The sequence below is a fragment of the Embiotoca jacksoni genome, unplaced genomic scaffold, assembly GCF_022577435.1.
Source record: "Embiotoca jacksoni isolate LCO1_2020_lvr unplaced genomic scaffold, fEmbJac1.0.p SCAF_62, whole genome shotgun sequence".
Taxonomy (NCBI): domain Eukaryota; kingdom Metazoa; phylum Chordata; class Actinopteri; family Embiotocidae; genus Embiotoca; species Embiotoca jacksoni.
The window spans coordinates 1,525,375-1,546,361 of NW_027185417.1; the positions used below are offsets into that span (position 1 = coordinate 1,525,375).

A 20,987-nucleotide genomic window follows, 5' to 3' on the forward strand; every position below is an offset into this window, starting at 1 on the left:
TAATTAACCTGTGAGGATGCTAACTTCTTCCTTGGACGTGTAGCTCTAGTTTTTGTATGTTTGCGCGACATGATTGAGGCCATCAAGTGCAATATTTAGGACTCTTTTGTCATATGTTTCTCATTGTTTCTCATAAACACAGTCAAGCTGAGATGACATCTTCAACCAATTCACAGAGTTTTTGTTAATTCTCACTAGAGCTGGTACAATTGCCAGTGACATTTGTGATTTCAGCCCGTACAAATGATATTTGCTGGCGAGAAGTGAGACGCTGCTTTTGACCTCTTTGTGAAATCAAAGACATCGACTGTTTTGTTTTTGAAAAAAAAAAAAAAAATCTGTGATTTACTGTTACACAATGGGAAACTTTGAATGGGAAACCTCAGAGGCACACAGTAGGGAGACAGGAAAAACTTTGTTTTTACTGCAGTTCTACAGGATGATAAAACACATGTTTGCACCAACATCTTTTCTACTGCAGTGTCGGACCTTTACTCAGTTAAACTGCAGCATTGTCAGGCCAAGGGAATAATCCTACATTCATGTATTCAGTGTTTGGCTTCATGTCAAACATGTTCCCACTGCAAGATGCACACAGTTCTGAATTGCCACCCTACTGAACCGCCACCAATGTACAAAGCCACATGCGAGGTGAAATAAATCAAATGCACCTCAAGCGCTTGAAACAATATGGTGTCCAGGTGGGTGCTGGTTGCCGTGCCATTTATCTTAACTGTAACGGCTGTTTAGAGACTAAATCCCTCAGGGGTCCTTCCCAGGGTCAGCATCATTTATACTGAGGTGCAGGATGAGAGGAAACAGGCCTAACTCAAAGAGAAGGAGGCGGAAGAGAAGAAAGGAGATGAGTGTGAGTGGAGAGAATGAGAGACAGCAGTGTAAACACGTCATTATATACCTGCAACCTGACCTTGTCATCCAGTTAAGAAAACAAGAGACTAATTGTGAGGTTGTTGTTGTTTTTTTTAACTGAACAATCTTGTCACATCTTATCTTTGGAATCTTACGTCAGTAATGTCTTGACGCTGTCTTTACTGTTGCTTGAATCTGATCTGTTGGATGTTTTTTTGTTTTCAAGATGTTTCAATTAACGCCAGACCAAAAAGAAAATTATATAAATCTTTCTAACAAGTTTTTTTTTTTAGAATTAGTAATTAAATATAAAACGAAAGGTGTAAAGTGACAGAATAGAAGGAGAAACAGAGGTGTGGCGTGGCACAACGAACAGTACGAGACCCATTAGTTGCCCCCTTTTCCACTTCCATCCAACACTGTTGAGGACCCTCTCTGGACTCTGGGTGCGAGACGTTAATGCATCCTCCTTTTTTTTTTTTTTTTTTTTTTTTGCTTTTCTTCTCTTTCTCTGTTATGTCAGGGCCCTTTTACAACAAAACACATTTTTAGCTTTTTTTTTTAGAAAGCAGTGAGCAGGTGGCAGACTGCAACGAATGCACTTTATCTACTGACAAAAGAGAATGCACGAACAAAAACAATATACAATACACAAAGCTTATTTGTCTTAAAGCACAAAGTGGGCCTTGAGAGTTGGTGATAAGAATGCTGTCCCTGCTCAGCAAAGCAGTGGTCACTGTTGGGACTAACACGTTCACATTTTTTGAGTAAAACACAACAGCTGTACCATTTAGTGGAAAAATAAATAAATAAATAAAAAAATAAATCCAGGAAAAGCCCAGATTGCCGTTTTCTTCTTGGGCACTTTATCAATGCACTGTATAGTGAAAAGCTGCCTTGTGCACCTTTTCAAACTGCTTTATACTTTTATGAATCCTTCACTCTACAGGCACAGATATAATTCCCGACAGACTACAGATAAAGGCTGTAAACATGTGGAGAAGTCAGAACAATAACGGCTTTCATGCTGTTGCACGCAAGGAAATAGCACCTTTGTTGTTTTACTCAACAGAGTGATCTAACCTTGACTCTGATGTGTAAGACCTGTGCCAACTGAGCCTCCCATTGGGTGTGAAAACAAAAGGCAAATTGGCTAATTAAAAGGAAGCCAGATGGCACAAACCTCTAGTTAAGTAGCTGCTTTAACTTAGTTACTTACTTAGGTTCATTCTGTGGCTGCACTAAATCAGTGAGGCGTGCAGTCGTCGCTGAGGATTGTGTTATGCTTTTTCTTTTCTCTGCACCCAAATAAGCATCTTTGTTCAAACGGTTTAATGAAGTTCTATGAAGTAAAGATATTCATTTTTTTCCTGTAGGATGACAGTGGCCCTCTGTGGCACCCGCGTGCATTTTTATTTCTGTTTTGGCAATACACACTCTCAGGTGACCTCCTTGAGATCATCTGATGCCATCTGCATCCAATTCTAAACTCTCTCACCTTAGATTTTCTGTTGAGTTTCTGCAGCTACAACTCTTCACTATCTGTTCACCTGAGGTTTCTTTCGCCAAGTTTAAGGTTCCGTAGCATTTTCTAAAACTTAATGTGGTTTGAATGATTCCAACATTTTCAAGTCCTTAAAATGTAGTGTACAGCACAGAGATGCCAGCTTGCAGTAATCAGACAGCAGCCGGTTACTTATGTAAATAGGTGGCAATCTGCCAAGGTTTGTCGTTTTAACCGGCGAAAGAAAAAGTCAAGACAAGGATTTACTACCGGCATGGTTTCCACATACACTTTTAGAGGTCTGTTGCCTCACAGTTTGCTGTATTGAAGCCTGACCTCAGCTTTACCTCTGCTCCCATCGTGTAGGAAACTAAACACACAAAAACACACACACACACACACGCACACAAAAAGGTAAATCCACACACAGCTCCTCATACTATACATAGGCGCATGCTGAGTTGACATTTGGCTGACCAGTGCAGAGCAGAGGGCTGGACCTCCCATTACTGAATACAGAGCTTGTAGTCTCGCTCCACTGGTGAGGGTGTCAGCAGCTCCCCGTCCAACCAGCCAGAAGCAGGGTAATGGATTGTGTTATTCCTTGGTGTTGACATTGCAGCAGATCTGACACTGAGTATACCCCCCCCCCCCCCCACACACACACACACACACCTCTCCCACCTCTCTTTCCTTTTCCTTTCTGTTCTTTCCCTTCTGCTTTCACTGTCTCCAAGTTATTCTCGATTTTCTTTCTGTTCTTTCACATAATGTATGTTAGATAACCTCTGAAACCTTTCAGACAGTGACACTGTAACAATTCACTGTGCGTCAACCGAGCTCAAGACAAAATAAAACTCAGACGCACTAAAGAAAACTGATCCATAACACTACCGGAGGTCATAAAAGTCCACAAGATACCTTTAAGGACTGACACTGGCTTTTTTTTTTCTTTTTAAATGTGTTTGTTTTTTTACCCTGATATGCAACAAGCAGGACATTTTACAATGAAATACTAAAATTGTCAATGGCTTTAAGAAGATGCAGTAGGTGATGGCAAATCTGATTATAAATTGTTTTTAATATTATGCATGTGTATGATATATAAATTCCTTTAAACAGTACGATTGTAATATAGAATTAAATATGTTTCTCTTAAGCTTTTTTGAGTTTTCTGCTGCATGAACAGAGCTTTATTTCTGTACAGCTAAAACATAATTTAATCTGTCTCCTCTCGCTCTCTTTATGTCCTCTAGGCAGTAGCAACAGATCCTTTTCCAGTGAAGATGCGCTATGATAAATCACATGACCAGGTGTGGGTCCTCACGTGGGGGGATATGGACAAAACCCACCCAACACTTCAGGTAAGTGTCGAGTACAAAGACAAGCCAATTAGTTAACCTAAAAACGACACTAAGTAGCTAAATAGGCACAAAAGGTAACAAAAGGTTACTGTATTGGGTGTTTGCTTGTTAACTGCGTAAGTGAGCTTTCTTTCATGTTATCCTGAACGTTATGTCATAGTAGAGTAAATATTCAACACCAAAACCTCATTTGGGAAAACCTAAGTTTGAATAAAATTTGTTGATTAAAGTTGTAACATGTAAGATTTAAGTCCCATCTTGTAACACCATTTTGTACGTTAAGAAGCTCTCACAGTTTCAATGGTTTGGTTGAATTATGAGTATTTTTGCCCTACGTGCCTCTCGTTAGTAGTGGTACGCTAACTCGGCTGGACGCTACAGTGACGCACTATTGCCGCTTGAGGCGCGGGTTGGTATTAACGGGCGGATCTGGAGCTAGCTGGTAAACATGCTAACCTCAGTTGACAACACATTTAGTTCATGCTTGAACTTACATATTGCACCTTTAAAGTACATGCAGTTCATCTCTATTGCAGCCTCATTTTTAAATCAGACAGGTGATCATTCTACATAAATCCAGTTTAGAGAAGCTATGGAGGAACAAAATTACCCTTCTTTATTATTGTCTTATTTCTACCTCTATTTTTGCATTGTGTGTATTTGTGAGCACTGATGAGCAATTAGCTTCCTGAGAGACTAAAATGTATATGAGCTGTAGAAAGTTCACCCAAGTGAGAAAAACAGGGCCTCATAACTAATTGAGCACAGTTGTGTACCTACATCCTTGTTTATGCGATAAGTATTTGCGTGACAACAACTGATCTATGTATATTTTAGGGCATTTACCAAGCCAGCAAAACAGCAATTCGCAGCTGCTGTGCTGCTGGCTTGTGCCTGCCGTCCCTTTGGACCACTGGTGTTGGAGGCTTCACAAATGAGAAATGATCACAGGTGTGGTTGTATTTAATCCTCCTCGGGGGATTGGGTGAGATGAGGGAGGAGAGAGGAGGATGGAGAGCGGGTTGAGGAGGTGGAGGGGAGAGGGAAGGGACCAGAAGAGGTACCTGTGGGACAGATAGGATGCTGTTTTTAAAAGGGCCAGTATTTATACATGTGCCTGTTTGCCTGTGCACCAGTGCAGGACTCCACCATGAGTAAAGCCACCAAGGGATCCCATTCTCATATCTGTAATAGACACAAACATGTTTATTGTTCTACTTTGTCCCATTGGAGGGAAGGAACCCATTATAATAGTGTGAGGTGTTGTGTGAGGTCTTTACGGGTTGGCGATGTGCGGTGTCTATTCATTACGAGGAGTGCAGAGGGACGATACACTCTCACGTTTATTATTCTTCTGAGGATCTTTTGAAGCAAAATTACTAATTTTGTATTCAGCAAATCACTTGAATGCATAAATTATTTTTTTTCCTAGTACAGTTATTGGTTTTGGACACTAGCAGTTTCATATAAATGTTTAATGGTTAATCAGCGCTTGTATAGTTGTTAATGGTACTGCAGTCATTCGTCACATGGTTCTATGAATAACACTTCTTCACGGTGGTGTAACACGAATATTTCTAGACTACTTTTAAAGACAGAGCTACAGTGGTGCGTAAAAGTTTGTGAATCCTTTAGAATTTCTTGTATAAATGATCGAAAATATCTTCAGATTTCCACACTAAAAGATAACCTAAATAAAGAAATGAGATGAAAAATATTATACCTGGTCTTTTATTTGAGGAAAATGTTCCATCATTATTTATGATTATGGGATGCAAATGCATGTGAACTTCCAGGATTAGCAGTTCATTTGAAGGTTAAATTAGAGTCGCGTGTTTTCAGTCAATAGAATGATAATCAGGGGTGAGTGAGTGTCCTGTTTTAGGACAGGGATCTATCAAACCCTGAGTTTAACAACTCATGTTAGTGGAAGTGTACAAAGGAGATTTATGAGGACCTCAGAAAAAGAGTTGTTGATGCTCTTTAGGCTGAGAAATGGTCACAAAACCAGCTCTGTAGAGTTGGGACTCCACCAATCTACAGTCCATGTCTCTTCCCCAAGAGTGGACAATCAACAAAGATCATTCCAAGAACAAAGCATGTAAAAGTTTGTGAGTTCACAAAGGAACCCAGGGTAACTTCTAAGCAACAGACTCTCTCATATTAGCTAATGTTAATGTTCATGAGTCCACCATTAGGAGGACACTAAACAACAACGTTGTGCTCGGCAGGGTTGCAAAGAGAAGGCCACTGCTCTCCACTGCTGCCCATCTCATGTGGACAAGCCAAAAAGCTACTGGATAAAAGTTTTGTGGACAGATGAGACAAAAGAAATAGACCTTTCTGGTTTAAATGAGAAGCATTATGTTTGAAGAAAGGAAAACACTGCAGTCCCGCTTAAGAACCTCATCCCATCTCTGAAACATGGTGGTGGTAGTATCATGGTTTGGGCCTGTTTTGTTGCATCAGGGCCAAGATCGCTTGCCATCATCGATGGAACAATATATTCTGAATTATACCAGCATATTTTAAAGGAAAATGTGAGAACTTCTGTCCATGAAAAGAATCTGAAGAGAGAGTGTGTCATGCAGCCAGACAACAACCCAAAGCACAGAGTCGTTCTGCTAAAGAATGGTTGAAGAAAAATAAAGTTAATGTTTTGGAATAGTCAAGTCAAAGTCCTGACCTTAATCGAATGGTGTGTTTGTGTGAGGAACCTCACAACCATCTCATAGTTGAAGCAGTTCTGTAAATAGGAACGGTTAAAAGTTGCTACACGGGGACAAGGGCCACATCCAAGATACTGAAAGCAGAGGTTCACATACTTTCACAAACCCCAGATATGTAACATTGGATTCATATACCGCAATAAATAAATGAGTATAATATTTCTCTCTCATTTCTTTAGCTGGAGTCTCTTAATCTACTTTTAGGACCTGTGTGAAAATCTGATCATCTTTTAAAGGTCATATTTAAACACATTGATTCTTAAAGGTTAATAAACTTAAAAAAAAAAAAAAAACACACAAAAAAACACCATGATGTTAGATTCTTTTGGATCTTAAGGTGCCACTACGGTTTGGCAGCACTAAGAATACTAAAAAGACAACAACCTGTGTGGGCGATTTAACAGTTTTCGGTTGATTTACAATCCGCACAGGCAGATAGAAAGCATGTGCGTACATTTCCCATTTCTTCATCGAGTGTAGGTGTACCAGCAGGAGATTTGTTTCTGTGGAGTTGTCTCAGTTAAGAAGCACACTCATTGTGATTATACTGGAGTTGTTAAACTTCTCTGAGAGTCGTAATCTTAAATGAAGGAGAACATTCTATGAAAAGATGTTTTTCATCACAAACAACAGTTTTCTCCTCATGTAATTTGAAACCAGCACAGGGAGCAGCCTCGCATAACATTTTCCCCTTTGTTGCTGCTGTCTGAAGTGCAGAAATATATATTTTTGTATTTTTCATTTTATTCATTTCCCCTCTTCCTGCAGTCGATCAGAAGTAATGAATAATTAGTGAACAGGCCATGAATCAATCAAAAATGCAATTGCAGGGAAACCACATAATGGATTGGAGGCCACATGGATCACACCCCAAATAAATGGTCTGATAATGTCATTATCATTTGGACTGAAAGTAATTGACCTGTTCAGCAGCGGCCTGTCACGACTGGAGGCACTGCTTCGCTTCAGCAGATCATACATGCGTATGAGAGTGTGTCTGTGTTTGTGCATGTTAAATTTGAGCACTCGTGATGTGTAAATGTGTGTAAGCATGATTTCATCTCAGTGTGTTGGGTGATATTTTTAAGCAGCCAAGTTTGAGGATGGCTCAATAACTCTGTGTAAACATTGGAGGGAGTGTGATTGTCTATTCATCAGAGAAGACAAATGGAGGAATCTCTGCCGGCCAGAGAGACATGGCCTTTCAGACTGTCAGTCCAGTCCATGTCTACGTGCCAAGAAGATATTTAACTCTTGGGCATATCTCTCTTTTTTTTCTTTCTTTTTTTTTTACCCTTTGTGCACGCACACACAGCATGTCCCATCTGATATATTTTAGACTGATTATCATTCTGAACTAAATAATTACAAGTGATTAGAGTTTTTTTTATAACAGAAAACCGCTACTTTTGACTTCAGGCCCGAAAAACCCTGCCCATCTTTTAATTATCTAAATAAAAGGGAGTTTTATCATAAAGTCACTTTTATAAGTTTAAGTTTTATTTTGTTTATCCAAATTTCCTTTGTCTACCTTATTTTATGAACCCGTCACCTGTCAGCTTCATCTCTCTCCAGTGTCAAGGACGTTGTAAATAAGTTTTCACATTAAAAAACGTAATTAATTCTAAATTTTTGCTTGAAAGGTTTGGGTAAAATCAAAACCCCACACTTTTTAGACAACTTTTTCAAAGCAATTTATTATTTTTTTGGAATTTTTGAAAAGAAACCAAACACTTCAAACATTGATTTTTGTCTACAAGCAGCTGTACAAGAATTACATTTTGGTTTAAAGAAGTGTGCCTCCACACTGTATCTACATTTTAATCTGTTTATTGAGGGAAAAGTAACCATTTATGTTTTGTAAGTTTTTAGTTATATCAGTCAATATATCTAATTGTTGTTCATTTAAATGAACTAGACCTTTAGTGCCCGTAGGAATTCTGACTTTGTTTTAAGTATGTCTTACGTAAGCAAATGTGGAAATAGTGTGACGTTGTAGCAGAGTCACAAAGTCTGCAGAGGAATGAGGTCCTTTGGTTGGATCGCTCACCCACTGTTTGCTCCCTCTCATGTAGCATACAGTCACCATCAAATTCTCCAACCTTGACCAATGCTTACCACTTTAATCATAACAACAAAGGTCCCTTTACATTAAGTAAGTAAGTAAGTAAGTGTCCTTTAATCCAAACCCCGAGCTTCGCCAAGTCAACCCTTAGTCACTTTCAAACTTTAACCACAGAAGTGTCATATCTGAAAATGGTTTTCCTTAAACACCAGCCACAAACTAGCACTATTTCCTAAAAGTCCTGCTGACAGGGGCATCTACAAACAACACGTTATCGTTTAATTTGATTGCCAATTTTCAATGTAGTGTAGCATAATTCCCATCCCTGTTTGGTGGAAAGTCACAAACAATTGTGCCAAAGGAACTTGACATGAATGTCTGATCTCTATACGGGATCTGCATGCATACATTGACAAACATATGATATATGCCTTAGGGAAGAAAACATGCTCACCATTTAATTTTAAAATTCTGCATTGTGCATCGACTGAGCCTCTGAGTCTTCCAAGGAATCCATCATGTGCATTTTCTGCACCCCGGGAGAAACAAGATGAGTAATTCTAAGAATATACAAGAAAAGCAACATTTTTCTAACCGTGTTACATGCGCTGCATGAGGTAATATTAAAATGCCTTTCTAAGATTTATTGAATTTCCTAAATGACACAAAGACACAGGAGGATTTGAGGAATACCATCTCATTTTGATGTACTGTAGCTAGGTGGGAAATTAAAAAAGAAAAACTACTCGAGGCTTCTGCAGAGTGAATGTTGTTGAAAGGCAAAAAGCTACTCAGTCAGAACCAAATCCCCCTCAGGTATTAGGTCAAGCAGCAAGGCACGGGCAGAGAAAAACTCAATTGGGCCTGGTTGCTGAGTCTGTGGATATGAAATCCAAGGATGAGCGATAACAAAGGGAAGCCGGTGGCATTAAGTTGAGAGCACCTGCAGCTCGGCGGACCACAGCAGCTGCCTAATAATACGTGAGTGATAGTACATTGAACCTCATTAACTCCCGTCATTGTATTCTGCAACGGTTGTAATGACTTTTTGTTAACGAGGATTCTTTTCAAGTGTCGCAAGCAGTGAGAAAGAGGCTGATCTATTTATTTAAAAATGGATGAGATATTCAGGAGTGAGGAGAAAACAAGAACACTTCAGAGGAGAGCAGCAGCGGTGAAGCAGCAGAAGTAAGAACTCTGCGACTTAAACTGCTATTTTTATTTCCTTGCATTTGATAGTTCTGAGAAGCGAATGTGAAGTCTGGCCCCCCACCGGGCATCAGGTAGAGGTTGAGCTTTAGTCGTGTAGGCGTTGACATCAAAATAGATTTTACACTTTGCCCTTTCCCGTTAAGAAAATATGCCATATGCTCTCCAGCAACATTTGCCTAGCTCCCTAAAACTAGAACCGTTTCAATGAGCTTTCCTGAAAAAAAAAAAAAAAAAAAAAAAAAGTGGAGGCTACAAAATGAGAAGAAGTAGTTTTACCCTGGAAGTAGCGGCATTACGGGGCCGACGGTGACTGTTTGCTTTTAATAAACACGGTCCCATAAAGCACCTCGCTCGTCCTTGACTGTGACCTGATCACGCAGGCATGCATGATGAAGCGCGTGTCACGGACAAGGCGGTGCGTCAGGGGCGCATCAAAAGTGCACTTTACAAACATGCTGATTCAGTGCCAGGTGTATGACATGAGAGATGGGGCTTTTATTGTGGTGTGCGCTCCTGAGACAACAATCACCGAATAAGACGCTTCACGGAGGAGTGCGGTAGGGCAGCGTTTCATCAGCCCAAGTCATATTCTGCAGATGTTTATCCGTTTCATGATATATGAAGGTGTCACCTAAACAAGCTCCGGCTGTTAAGACCTGACATATGAGCTTTCATTTCGCTTACACTCACTAGCAACAAGGCATTCTGACAAAGCTAAAAGGTCACACGTGTGGTTGTCTACACAGTCAGACTCCAGTCACTTTTTTGCAACATTAAAACTTTTGATAAGGATCCCTACATTTTGTTTAATAAATGCTACTGCTGAAACTTGTTAGTGGGCTGTGGTAGACAAATAATTTCATTAGGATACCGTTTATCTTGCTACCTATGAGCATATTCATCAGTATATTTTACTTAATGTCAGCCTGGCCAATTCTCATCATCCTTAACAGTCTAGCATTACACAGACCCCTAATTATTATGTAGATGTGGTTCTCACAACAGAAAATGTTAAAGAATTTTCCCTTTAGTCAAGTATTTCCTTTTTATTAAATGTAAATTGTCTTCTGAAGGACAGTTTTACACTACAGTAGAGCGCTCTGTAGATGAAACAGATATTAAACACAGACTGCATCCCTATTAAATCAACCCTTTAAGACTGGTTCAATCTATTTACACTACATCTACGTTCGATAAATAAAAGGCGCTACAATCTGTTCAGCAGCTGAAGAGCAGATCTTCCCGCTGCAGGTTCCTGTGGAACACAATCGTGTCGTTAGATTTCTATCAGCCCGGCCTGGATAAGACTACATATCACTGTTAAATCGGTAGCAATCCATAAGGCGGCCAATACAAGATAAATGAGTTAATTCAAACTGAAATCTATTTTTGTTAGATGTTCTTTACAAACCACATTCAAGGGATCTTTGTCAAAAATGTTATTTTATATGTTTATTTAAAAAAAAAAAAACGTGTTTACTGTTGCTTGCATTTACCAAACTCAATTACTGACAGAAATTCTAACATGTCAGCCTCATTATCAGTCGAGTTCGAGTCATGGGAATGGAAATTAAGAAAGTCTCTCCCTACATTGGTAGTGTTCCTACTTCAGGGAAAATTGCTTTAATTGTTCATGCATGCAGAAAATAGCTCTGCAACAATATAACGTTGAAGCAGCGAAGAAAATATAATGTGACATTTTGAACTCTAATTAACTTTCTGTGAGTAAAAGTTAAACAAGTTTTTTGACCAGTTATTATCTGGTAGACTATGTAGTTTAAAGTTAAATGCTGTAAATATTCCAGAAATTCGAGTAACTATTCTCATATTCAATTTGCAATTATTTTCAAAAAGTTGTCAAATGAGACAATGATTGTTTTTGAATTTGGTCTGCTAACTTCCATCAATGTTTTGAGCTACGACATCCTTCATTTTTGAATGATTAAATAGAACTTTGTTGTCCATATATTTGTTGTAGTGTTTAATATTTACGTTTTCCTCCTGGCATTGTATACAGGTAATTCCTCAAGCCAGTGTGGGTGAAGTACATCATGCCATCCGTACAACTTTCCAGAGGGTGAACAACTTCTTTATCCCTCCGACTAACCTCATCATCACTCACGTGAGGTAAAGCGGCACACATTCACCACCCCTGACCTTAAAATAGAGGCGACCTTTTGGCTCCCTCATTACGACTGTCCTTCTAAAGCAAAAGAGTGAAGAGCAAATGAGAATTCTAATGAGCGTCTCGATGTGTATTAATCACTGCCCCAAAAAATCCAGAGAGGCTATTAACCTTTCCTTTGAACTTTGTCGATTTAGGTTTGCCTTTGTCTTCCTCAAAAATGAACCTGCGGTACACAAGATTGATCTGGAGACCTTCCACCGCGTCAAGACCATCAGCCTGAAGAACTACAGCTGCATACCGGTCAGCATGGCCTATACACACCTGAGTGGCTTCTACTTCGTCCAGTGCCAGACCAAGAGCCTTCTGCAAGCGGCTCCCCAGCTCCTCATCGACAGCGTGACAGACGCCGTGATTGGTCCGAACCTAAACGTCACAGGAAAGGCTTTTGTGTCACCGGACGGCCGCTACATTGTGACACCTGACCGGTGGAGCTCAAGGCTGGTAGTACAGACAGTGTCGTTCCAGGGCGAGCTTGGTCTGAGCCTGGAAATAGACGAGCCTGTAGCTGTCTCCGATCTGGTTTTCCAGCCCTCCTTCACGGAGTCCAACCAGCACGTGGTCGTGGCGACCTCGGGCTCAGGCACGGACCTGCTGTTTGCCGATCTGTCCTCGGGCCGCACCGAGGTTCTCCGGAGCGTCAAGGAGCCCTTGGCCCCCCAGGCCTGGCCCTGGGGAGGCCCCAACAGAGTGGTGGTCTCCAGCGGGTTGTTCGGACAGTACCTGGTGACACCGTCAGTCGAGTCCCTCTTTGTCCTGAACGGAAAACAGAGAACGCCGCACTGCGAGGTTTCAGACATCAAGAGAGGGAACACAGTTGTCTGGGTTGGTGAGGTATGAGTAAAAAAAACAAAAAAACAAAAAACAAAGAAAAGAAGAGCAGGAGACGTAGAATTAGGGAAATATAAGTGAAAAAAATCAGGCCAAATTACCTATTATTCAGATTTATGTGAACATAAGTTGTGGACTCAACCCTGGGACTGAGCTAGAGGGAAACATGCCTGGGTTTGTTGTAACAAAAGTACACTTAAAAATAGAGAAATTGAGAAAATATTAAGAAAACCTGTTGTGATATTCCTATTGGGAGAAAGTGTCAATGCCGTTCAGTGCAACAGTGATCTATGTGCACTTAACTATACAGAATTGTACATTATTGCACTTCCTTCCATGTTATCACAGCAAATAGGTACCTGACGAGAGGTTATTAACGAACTATGAACTATGCACAATGCTCACTTTTTTTAGACTAAAAAGCTTTCCAATTTTTGTTTTACTCAACAATGTTTGTCGTTTTCACCAGTGCTGCATATAATCACCACAAACTGTCTGTCTGTCCTGTCTGCCTTTAGTGTATGCGTGTTCCGAGTCCTTCTAAAAGCTACCAACACCATCCGTTTACTCGCCTTTGTCATGGTATTGTACTGTATTCTCCCTCTGAAAGCTTTCATTCTCCTCATGCCAGCGGAGGTTGGCTTTATGCACACATGTAGTACCATCTATTTACATTGTCTATCCAAAGAGCCCAATTGGTCCATTAACCGTCGACAATGGGTGTTTTGGTCGCAGAGGAAGCCTAACCAGAAATGAAAAGTACATCTTCTGGCCTCTTGCAATGGTGTAATCTGTCCCCTGCTGTCTCGCACATTTGTTCTGAACCTGCGGCACAGCTCTGTGCTGTGAAGCCTGAAAATGCCACCTATACCACTTAGCAGATTCCCTCAGGGTAATGACTCCGGTTTATACTGACCCGTATGCTGAGGCCGAGCCAAAGTACCATCAACGCTGCTATCTGACTGGCTGTGAGCATTTGTACATGCTCTCAGAGAGCTGTGCATCGAGATCAAACTCCAAGTCAGGTGGATTAACACTTCTCACATAGTAATTAGTAACGGATAAAGTATATTTTTATTAGTTAACGTCAACATCAAAAACTAGATATTCTCAAAGCCTGGCAGGCTATGTTTCGAACATAAGGATCCATTTTTGCAGGCATTAGCAATATGTACTGTATTAAACATTTGTCCTGTTCCCAGGAACATGTCAAACTACATAAATGTGCAGCTGTGTTCACTATTGTTTCTCAAGAATTGTGTACCTACTTTTGAAAAAAAAAAAAAAAAAAAAAAAAAAAAAAAAAATCTGTCTGCAGGCAGTAACCGAATAAACACCAGCAACTCTTCGTCTATCACAACAGCAGATATTTTCTGTGTGTGGTTGAACTGCATCATCTTCTGTGTAACTGTGTTTTTCCACTCGCACTAATCATCATAATGATGATCCATTAGCAGCAAAAATAACACTGCAGCTTCTCTGCAGATGTAATAATGTTATCAGAAATTACTAGAACCATAATGGCTCTGAAACATTTCTGCCTCTTGACAGTAGTGCCGACCTACACATGAACGCTTAGCTTGGACGACACTCTTGGGCGCAAATGTGTGCCAGTGTCAGGGCAATGGATTTTTCTTTTCTTTTTTTCCTCTAGAATTCAGGGGCAGCGAGGATTTTCATTGAGAAGATTTTGGTAGAGTTTGAAATTAGTAACCTTACTGAATACTCATTTTAAAATCCGTTAAGTGGTTGAAGATGAAGGAACTGTTCAAACATTGTATTCCTCAAATTTTCTAGCTTTTACAAATAGTCAGCCGGTAAAAGAACATTTTCAAATGAGCTTCTCTCGCAAGCACAGAAAAGTGAGAATCAAATAGCATACAGATACACATGAAAGAAAAACACGATGGGCCTCAAGCAAGAACTATACAAACGGATTTGTTTGTGTGTGACATTAACGAGCGGTCCAGATCTGACATTAGAGCCATTTGCAGAGAGTGCGAGTCTCTCAAGAGAGGGGAAATACCAATTTGACCTGGAAAGCATTGATCTGAATAAATTTGAAGTTTAAGTTTAACAGGAAATGCAACTAAAATATGTACCCAAGAAACGCTCAGAGCAAAATTATTGTTCAGTTTACCAGGTCGTCATATTTTGGTTCAGTAACTTATAAGTACAGCAGGGTTTTTTTTTTTTTTCCTTAGGGTCTTTGTCCAGCATCATTTTATGGTAAAACACCCAGCACTGTAATATTTACCAACAATGGGCCATAATATTATCCTGCATATCTCTGACAGTCCAATGACCATGGACCAGTTTGTTTCAGAAAGATGTTTTTTGGCTTCCACTAACATCACATCAGTTTATTCCCTCTTTATTTCTGCCACGGTACGCTACTCTGACGATTCGTCATTGGCAGCTGTATAATTATTTTCTGATTATTTCAGACTTTGCTAATTGTGTTAGCAGGTTTCCAAGAGCAGGACTTGAAACTCTGCAGTGTGAAGTTCTTCCTTTTACTATTTAGGTAACATTTGTGAATGAGACTTTCCCACTAGTAGAGTGCATCTGCAATGAAAGTTGTTGATGGAGCTAATGGTGAAATTTCATGCACCTGTGCCTCCTTGTAAAAAGGTGAAACAAGCGATTTACGACACGTTCGTGCAGTTAATATGTAAATGTTCTTGCATGAGGCCCGGTGTGAACTTGCTGTTGAGTGAAATCAGCTGTACTTTACAAACGGTAGCACGAAAGGACAGAGGAACTACTTTCTTGCGCAGAAAGGAAATCTCGGACATGGTTCGTCATCGCGGCACAAATACTCACAGCCTTTGGGATTTTGCAGTTGCTGACCTTTTTGGCGGCTCAAAAAAAGTGAGGTTGAAGTCACACTTATCTCCACAGATCAAGATGTCAAAGTCCAGCTTTAGCATGTGTAGCGAGAGTCCTATAGGAAAAGTGAACCACTGTAAATCCAACTGGAGTCTTGTGAATGGAGTTTACTGTATCTGCTCGTGCGTGTACCCCCCACCCCCCACAAACAGAAACCTAAAACTGACTAGTAATCATCTCCTAATAAGTAGTTGTGCCTGTAACTCCCCAATGCGATGCAATGTGTAGGGTAGAAAGCAAGCTGTGTAAGAAAAGAAAAAAGTAAACGCAGGAGTGAGGCAGATTTGTCGTTCTTGTTTGTGACTTCTTCGGTATTAGCTGCTAATCTGCCATGAAGACCCTTTCTGGCATGAAAGCCTATCTGACGAAATTTTTGAAGGCAAAGACTTAATGTTGTTTCCTAGACCACTGTTGCACTGAGGAGAGAAATATATATATATCTGACATACATGTATGCTCTTTGAATGCTCTCAAATTGGTCTAATCTAGTTTTCCGTCTCAGTGAAAAAAAAGAATCGGGCTCTGATGCTTCCGAAAGTCACTACACCGTCCAAAGTCGCTCCCCAATGGCTCTCAGTGAGTCACCCACAGTATTGGACAGCTCCGAGACATGCATGTAATGACAATAGATCTTCGACATGATAACCATCGATCCCCTCAGGGATCTCTCACAGTCACATTCGGTTTACAATTGCTTGTGAAAAAGTCACTTTTCTGCCCTCTCATTGTCACATCTGTCAGCTTCTCTCTTACGGTCCATTCAGCAGTAAGACATCGCTACTAAAGCCAAGGAGAGCAAGAACAAAGACACTGCACCTGCGCTCGCTGATATAACTACATTATTGGCTAGCTCATGTTTGTTTGGATCTACCTTCAGTGTCACATGACTATTTCCGTACCTCTCCTTTAACCCTCGAGTAAGGGGCTGCAGAGCTGAACCGCTTGGTGTGATAGACATTGATAGGAACCACTGTTGTAGATAACATTGATCATGTTTAGAACACGTTCAGACATGACAAAACTGACTGTACAGTTTTCTTTATGCATTTTGTGTGTTCTGGTTTATGAGGGAATTGTTTTGTAAGAAAAAAAAATCGAATTAAATATATTGTAAAAATCATTTTTGCAGCGTCTTGAATAGTCCCCGAGTCACTTTCTGCCAAAGAAGGACCGACTGTTTTCATTATCCATTAATCTGCAGATTATTCTCTTCATTAATTGGTTAATCTCCAAAATGTCTGATTACAGCTTCTTAGAGCATAAAGTGATGTCTAAACCTAAAATTATTCAATTCACTGGCATGTGTGACAAAGAAAAGCAACAAATCTTCTGCAAACAAATTGTGACTTAAAACAATCAATCATCAACAAGTAAATTGTCAACTGCTGCCAAATGTCTCGAATTGATTATATTGCCCTCATATCAATCTATCTCGTTATCACACTATTTTGCTAATTATATTTCCTTCTAATTTGTTTTAATAATGTGGGGATTTAACTGTTTGGCTCCAGTTTTTTATCTTTGCAAATATAAAGCAGATCTTTACTGCTTTTGCACTGTTTGTCAGACAAAAAGTTCCAAGACATCATACTTTCTTTATCGACACAGTTTATCAATACAAACTGTTGTAGTGGTAATGCTTTATTTAAAGATCCTGACAATTTCCACCAAAATTCCATGAAAAATCTATGTACTGCTCAATTTAAACTACTTAACTTTTCTTTGATTATTCATTTATAATACCTCTGTTTTTCATACGTTGAATTTTAGCCATGCCTGTAGACATTTTTGCAAGTTCAGCTGACCTTCCTTCCAGCAAATTACCTGGTTATTTTTGTGAGCCTGCCAAAGGAACTATTCTGAAAATAGAGACCTATAAGATAAAGCCTCAATTAATGTTACATGATACTAAACGGAGTGTATTTGGTTCTTGATGGTTGGTTTGACAAAGCAATACCATCCATTGTCAACTTGGGCTTTGAGAATTCACAATCATGTAAAGATTTGGGCCAAAAGGCAAATGAGTTAATCAAGACAATACTTAACTAAGAGTAATTAACTGAACTGAAAGTGATGTCAGTTGCACCCCAACTTAAATAGTCTTTACAGTTGGAGGTCATGGTATTTGAATTTCACATAAGACCTCCAAAAACACTCACCCACCACTTGTCAGTCTACCTTGAAAGTTTTATAGCTGACAGGGTGAGACAGACTGACAAATTTTAGTACCTATAAAATTACTGGATATTTGTGACGTGACACCGCCCACGACGTGACATTTATCCCCCGTCCCTGCCCACCTCTCCGCCCCTTCATGGCCTCAGCCTGTTGATGAGCTGGCAACGAGCCGCCTGGCCTTCACTCCTGTATAAGTTCCTGAAATCTATTGTCTTTCTGTGCTCAGCACGCTCCAACAATCCAGGACCATTACTTACAGCACGTTTATGCCGAGGGATGCCGTCGATACACTCTCCATCAGTGTTAGAGTGACAAAAAGGAGTGAAAGAGAGAATAAAAGACTTCCTGGAGCCAAACATCAGTGCGGTAAGAGACAATTACCGTCCTGTTCACACCTGTTTCAAATTACAGTTGAACTACAGTTCAGTTTGATGTAACTCAGTCAAACAACATAATTGGGACTAATTTCAGACATTTGGGACAATCACAAAAAGAAACAGGGAAAAGATAGAGTGAAATAATCTGGGAAACTGTCCATGTTCGAATGGGAAAGAGCCCGAACTCAGCACAAAGGCTACATCTGTTACTATCAGGTTTCCCTGTTTCATATGAGCCTCCTGAAAACGGCAATTAAATCATATCATTTCTATTCACGTGCCATCCACCAGGCTGTAATTTAGAACAAAATCAGCATTTAAACATCACTTTCCCTCTTCAGAATAAAATGATGCTTCAAAGTAAAATATTTCTTTATTATTAATAAAGAAACCCCCACAAACACAAAGTGAGTTCTGAATGCCACAAATCAGTGTTAATTGGTGAAATAACTACTTGATGGTTTAAAGCCAGTCAGACCCATGCAGATGTGGTAACTGTACTGCAGTTATTTATAACAATGGAGTTACAATGAAGACATCTCTCTAAAGAATTGTTTAAGATTAAAGCCTCAGTTGTCTTCTTCTGTGTGGGAGAGTCTGAATCCACAGCATGCCCTCGCCAGCATGAGAGGGCCAGCAAAGCTTAAAATGCCTCAGCAGGCTCATCTCATTCTTACTATTAAGGTTTCAAAACACTCAGCACCGAACCCACTGGAAAGCAGACCTGGGTCAGATATCACTTGCAAATGTGTGTTGTTGGGGTTTTTTTCCTCGCTCTTATGTAACAGATGTGTGGGGTTTGATGACATTTGTCAGCCAATAACTGTTTCGAAAGTCACAGAAAACCTAGAAATTGCAAATAGCAGTTTTGACAAATCCATCACTACCAAATCAGTCTAAGTTAAGTCTGACAGCAGATGTATACGCACCCGTAAACATCGGGTACCAGATAAGCAACTAATGATCACTGTCATAATCTATTAACCTGCCATCATTCATTCAAATGTCTAAAAACTGTAAAAATGCCCAGTTAGACATCTTCAAAAGTCCAAAACCCAAAGATCTTCAGTTTACTGCGACGTACACAGGAAAGCATCAAAGACTTTCATTTGTAAAGCTGGAACAGATAAACGTTTGCCATATTTGCTTGAAACTAGAATTACCGACTCGCAATTGTACGCCTCCACCAACCAGTCAAGTTGCAGTTTATATCTGTCCAGACTCAAAGGAAGTGAAGACTTTGAATGAATTTGGCCAAACATTATGATTTTGGAGTGAAGGTGACATTTGACCTCTTGGGTATAAAATGTCATCACTTCATCATTTTATGCTGTAAGACGTTCGAGTGAAATTCTGTCATAATTAGCGTATGCATTATTAAGTTATAACCACAAACATGTTTTGTGTCACAGTGACCTTTAAGATCAACATTTAACTTCAAGAAGGTCAAAAGTGAATGTCGGTGCAACATTTTAAGAAAAACCCTCGACATTTTCCCGGAACATCTCAAGCAGGAGGACGGGACGTACGGACAGAAAACCCAAAACTGCTGTCGCCAACGTGGAAGCAAAATAAATAAATAAATAACCTCAACCACTATTTGATTATCAAAAGTAGTTGCTGATTAATTTTCCATCAGCTAGTGAATCATGTAATTGACTAATTATTGCAGCTCTATCACAGACACTGACAACAGAACAAAGTATATATATTCACTGGAGGCACTTAGCCTGGTTGTTTATCTCTCTAATGAGAAAGATCAAAGTGAAGCCATGAGTCGAGCTTAAGCAGAGGAACACTTTTATCCCAACACTGTTGGAATAGTTTGACCTCACAAAGTTAAGATGAAATATGAGGATGCTCGATTATAAACAACTGCAGTAACACTTTCTAATAAAGTGTAAGGTCACTGTCAAATAAAATATTGGTACTTAAATGGAGATACAGTGGAAGAAAAACCTTTGAGTTCGATAAAGTTTGGAAAAAATAGAGCCTATAAAAGTATTTATGGTATAACATATTTCAGTTATGATATGATAGGAAACTGTAAGGAAATCTGCCAAAACTCAGATGGAGGGATGGGTTAGTGAAGAACATAAAATAGATGGGTTATCTAAGGAGGAAAATTACAACATAATAAAGTATCGTAATATAACGTATAAGTGGGTGAATCAAACATCTTTATCATTGAGAGTGTAACCTGATAGTTATCATTTTAAATATTTTAATTGCTCGTTAATAATAAGGTGCACCAACATAAAAAAAATCTTGGCAGTTCTCCCCTTTTTACTCTTTATACTCAAGTACTTAGTATATATTTATCTTTTCCTTTAAAATGCCCAGTTGCTGTCTTCTTCCACATATTTCTCTCTTCCACTGTACCTACATTTAATTAGCCGCTGGAAGTATGTCAGAATTATTTCAGTACCTAACTTATAAAAAAAACAAATATCACTGAGTCTTGGACTGTACAATAAACTATTACCTAAAATAGTCATAAAATAAACATGAAATCTTAAAGGGATTATGTACTGTGGATTAGGTGGAAATTAAATTACTGCATTTTCAACAACAACTGTCACTTCAGTTTCAGTGATGTTTAGAACGGTAAATGTGTTGGTTCAAGCAGGATTAACGCTACGATTAGATTTTGGCTAACATGGAGACGCTTTGGTTTTGGTAAAATAAGGAAGCTCTAAAACTACGGGAAACATTTCAATTTTAACGAACAATGACACTAAAAGAAATCAGGCACAATATATATCTGTACCAAATTTCAT

The 20,987-nt window shown here is 39.5% G+C and overlaps 1 protein-coding gene across 1 annotated transcript in view; it reads left to right on the plus strand.

Annotated features, from left to right (window-relative positions):
- The window catches only part of fstl4 (follistatin-like 4), a 196,128-nt gene extending 179,362 nt beyond the window's left edge, over positions 1 to 16,766 (plus strand). The window contains exons 14-16 of the mRNA XM_069174883.1: positions 3,631 to 3,738; positions 11,762 to 11,871; positions 12,067 to 16,766. Of these exons, the coding sequence (XP_069030984.1) occupies positions 3,631 to 3,738; positions 11,762 to 11,871; positions 12,067 to 12,769 (921 nt within the window). The 3' untranslated portion in view covers positions 12,770 to 16,766. The remainder of the gene's footprint in view (positions 1 to 3,630; positions 3,739 to 11,761; positions 11,872 to 12,066) is intronic.
- The last annotated feature ends 4,221 nt before the right edge of the window (positions 16,767 to 20,987 follow it).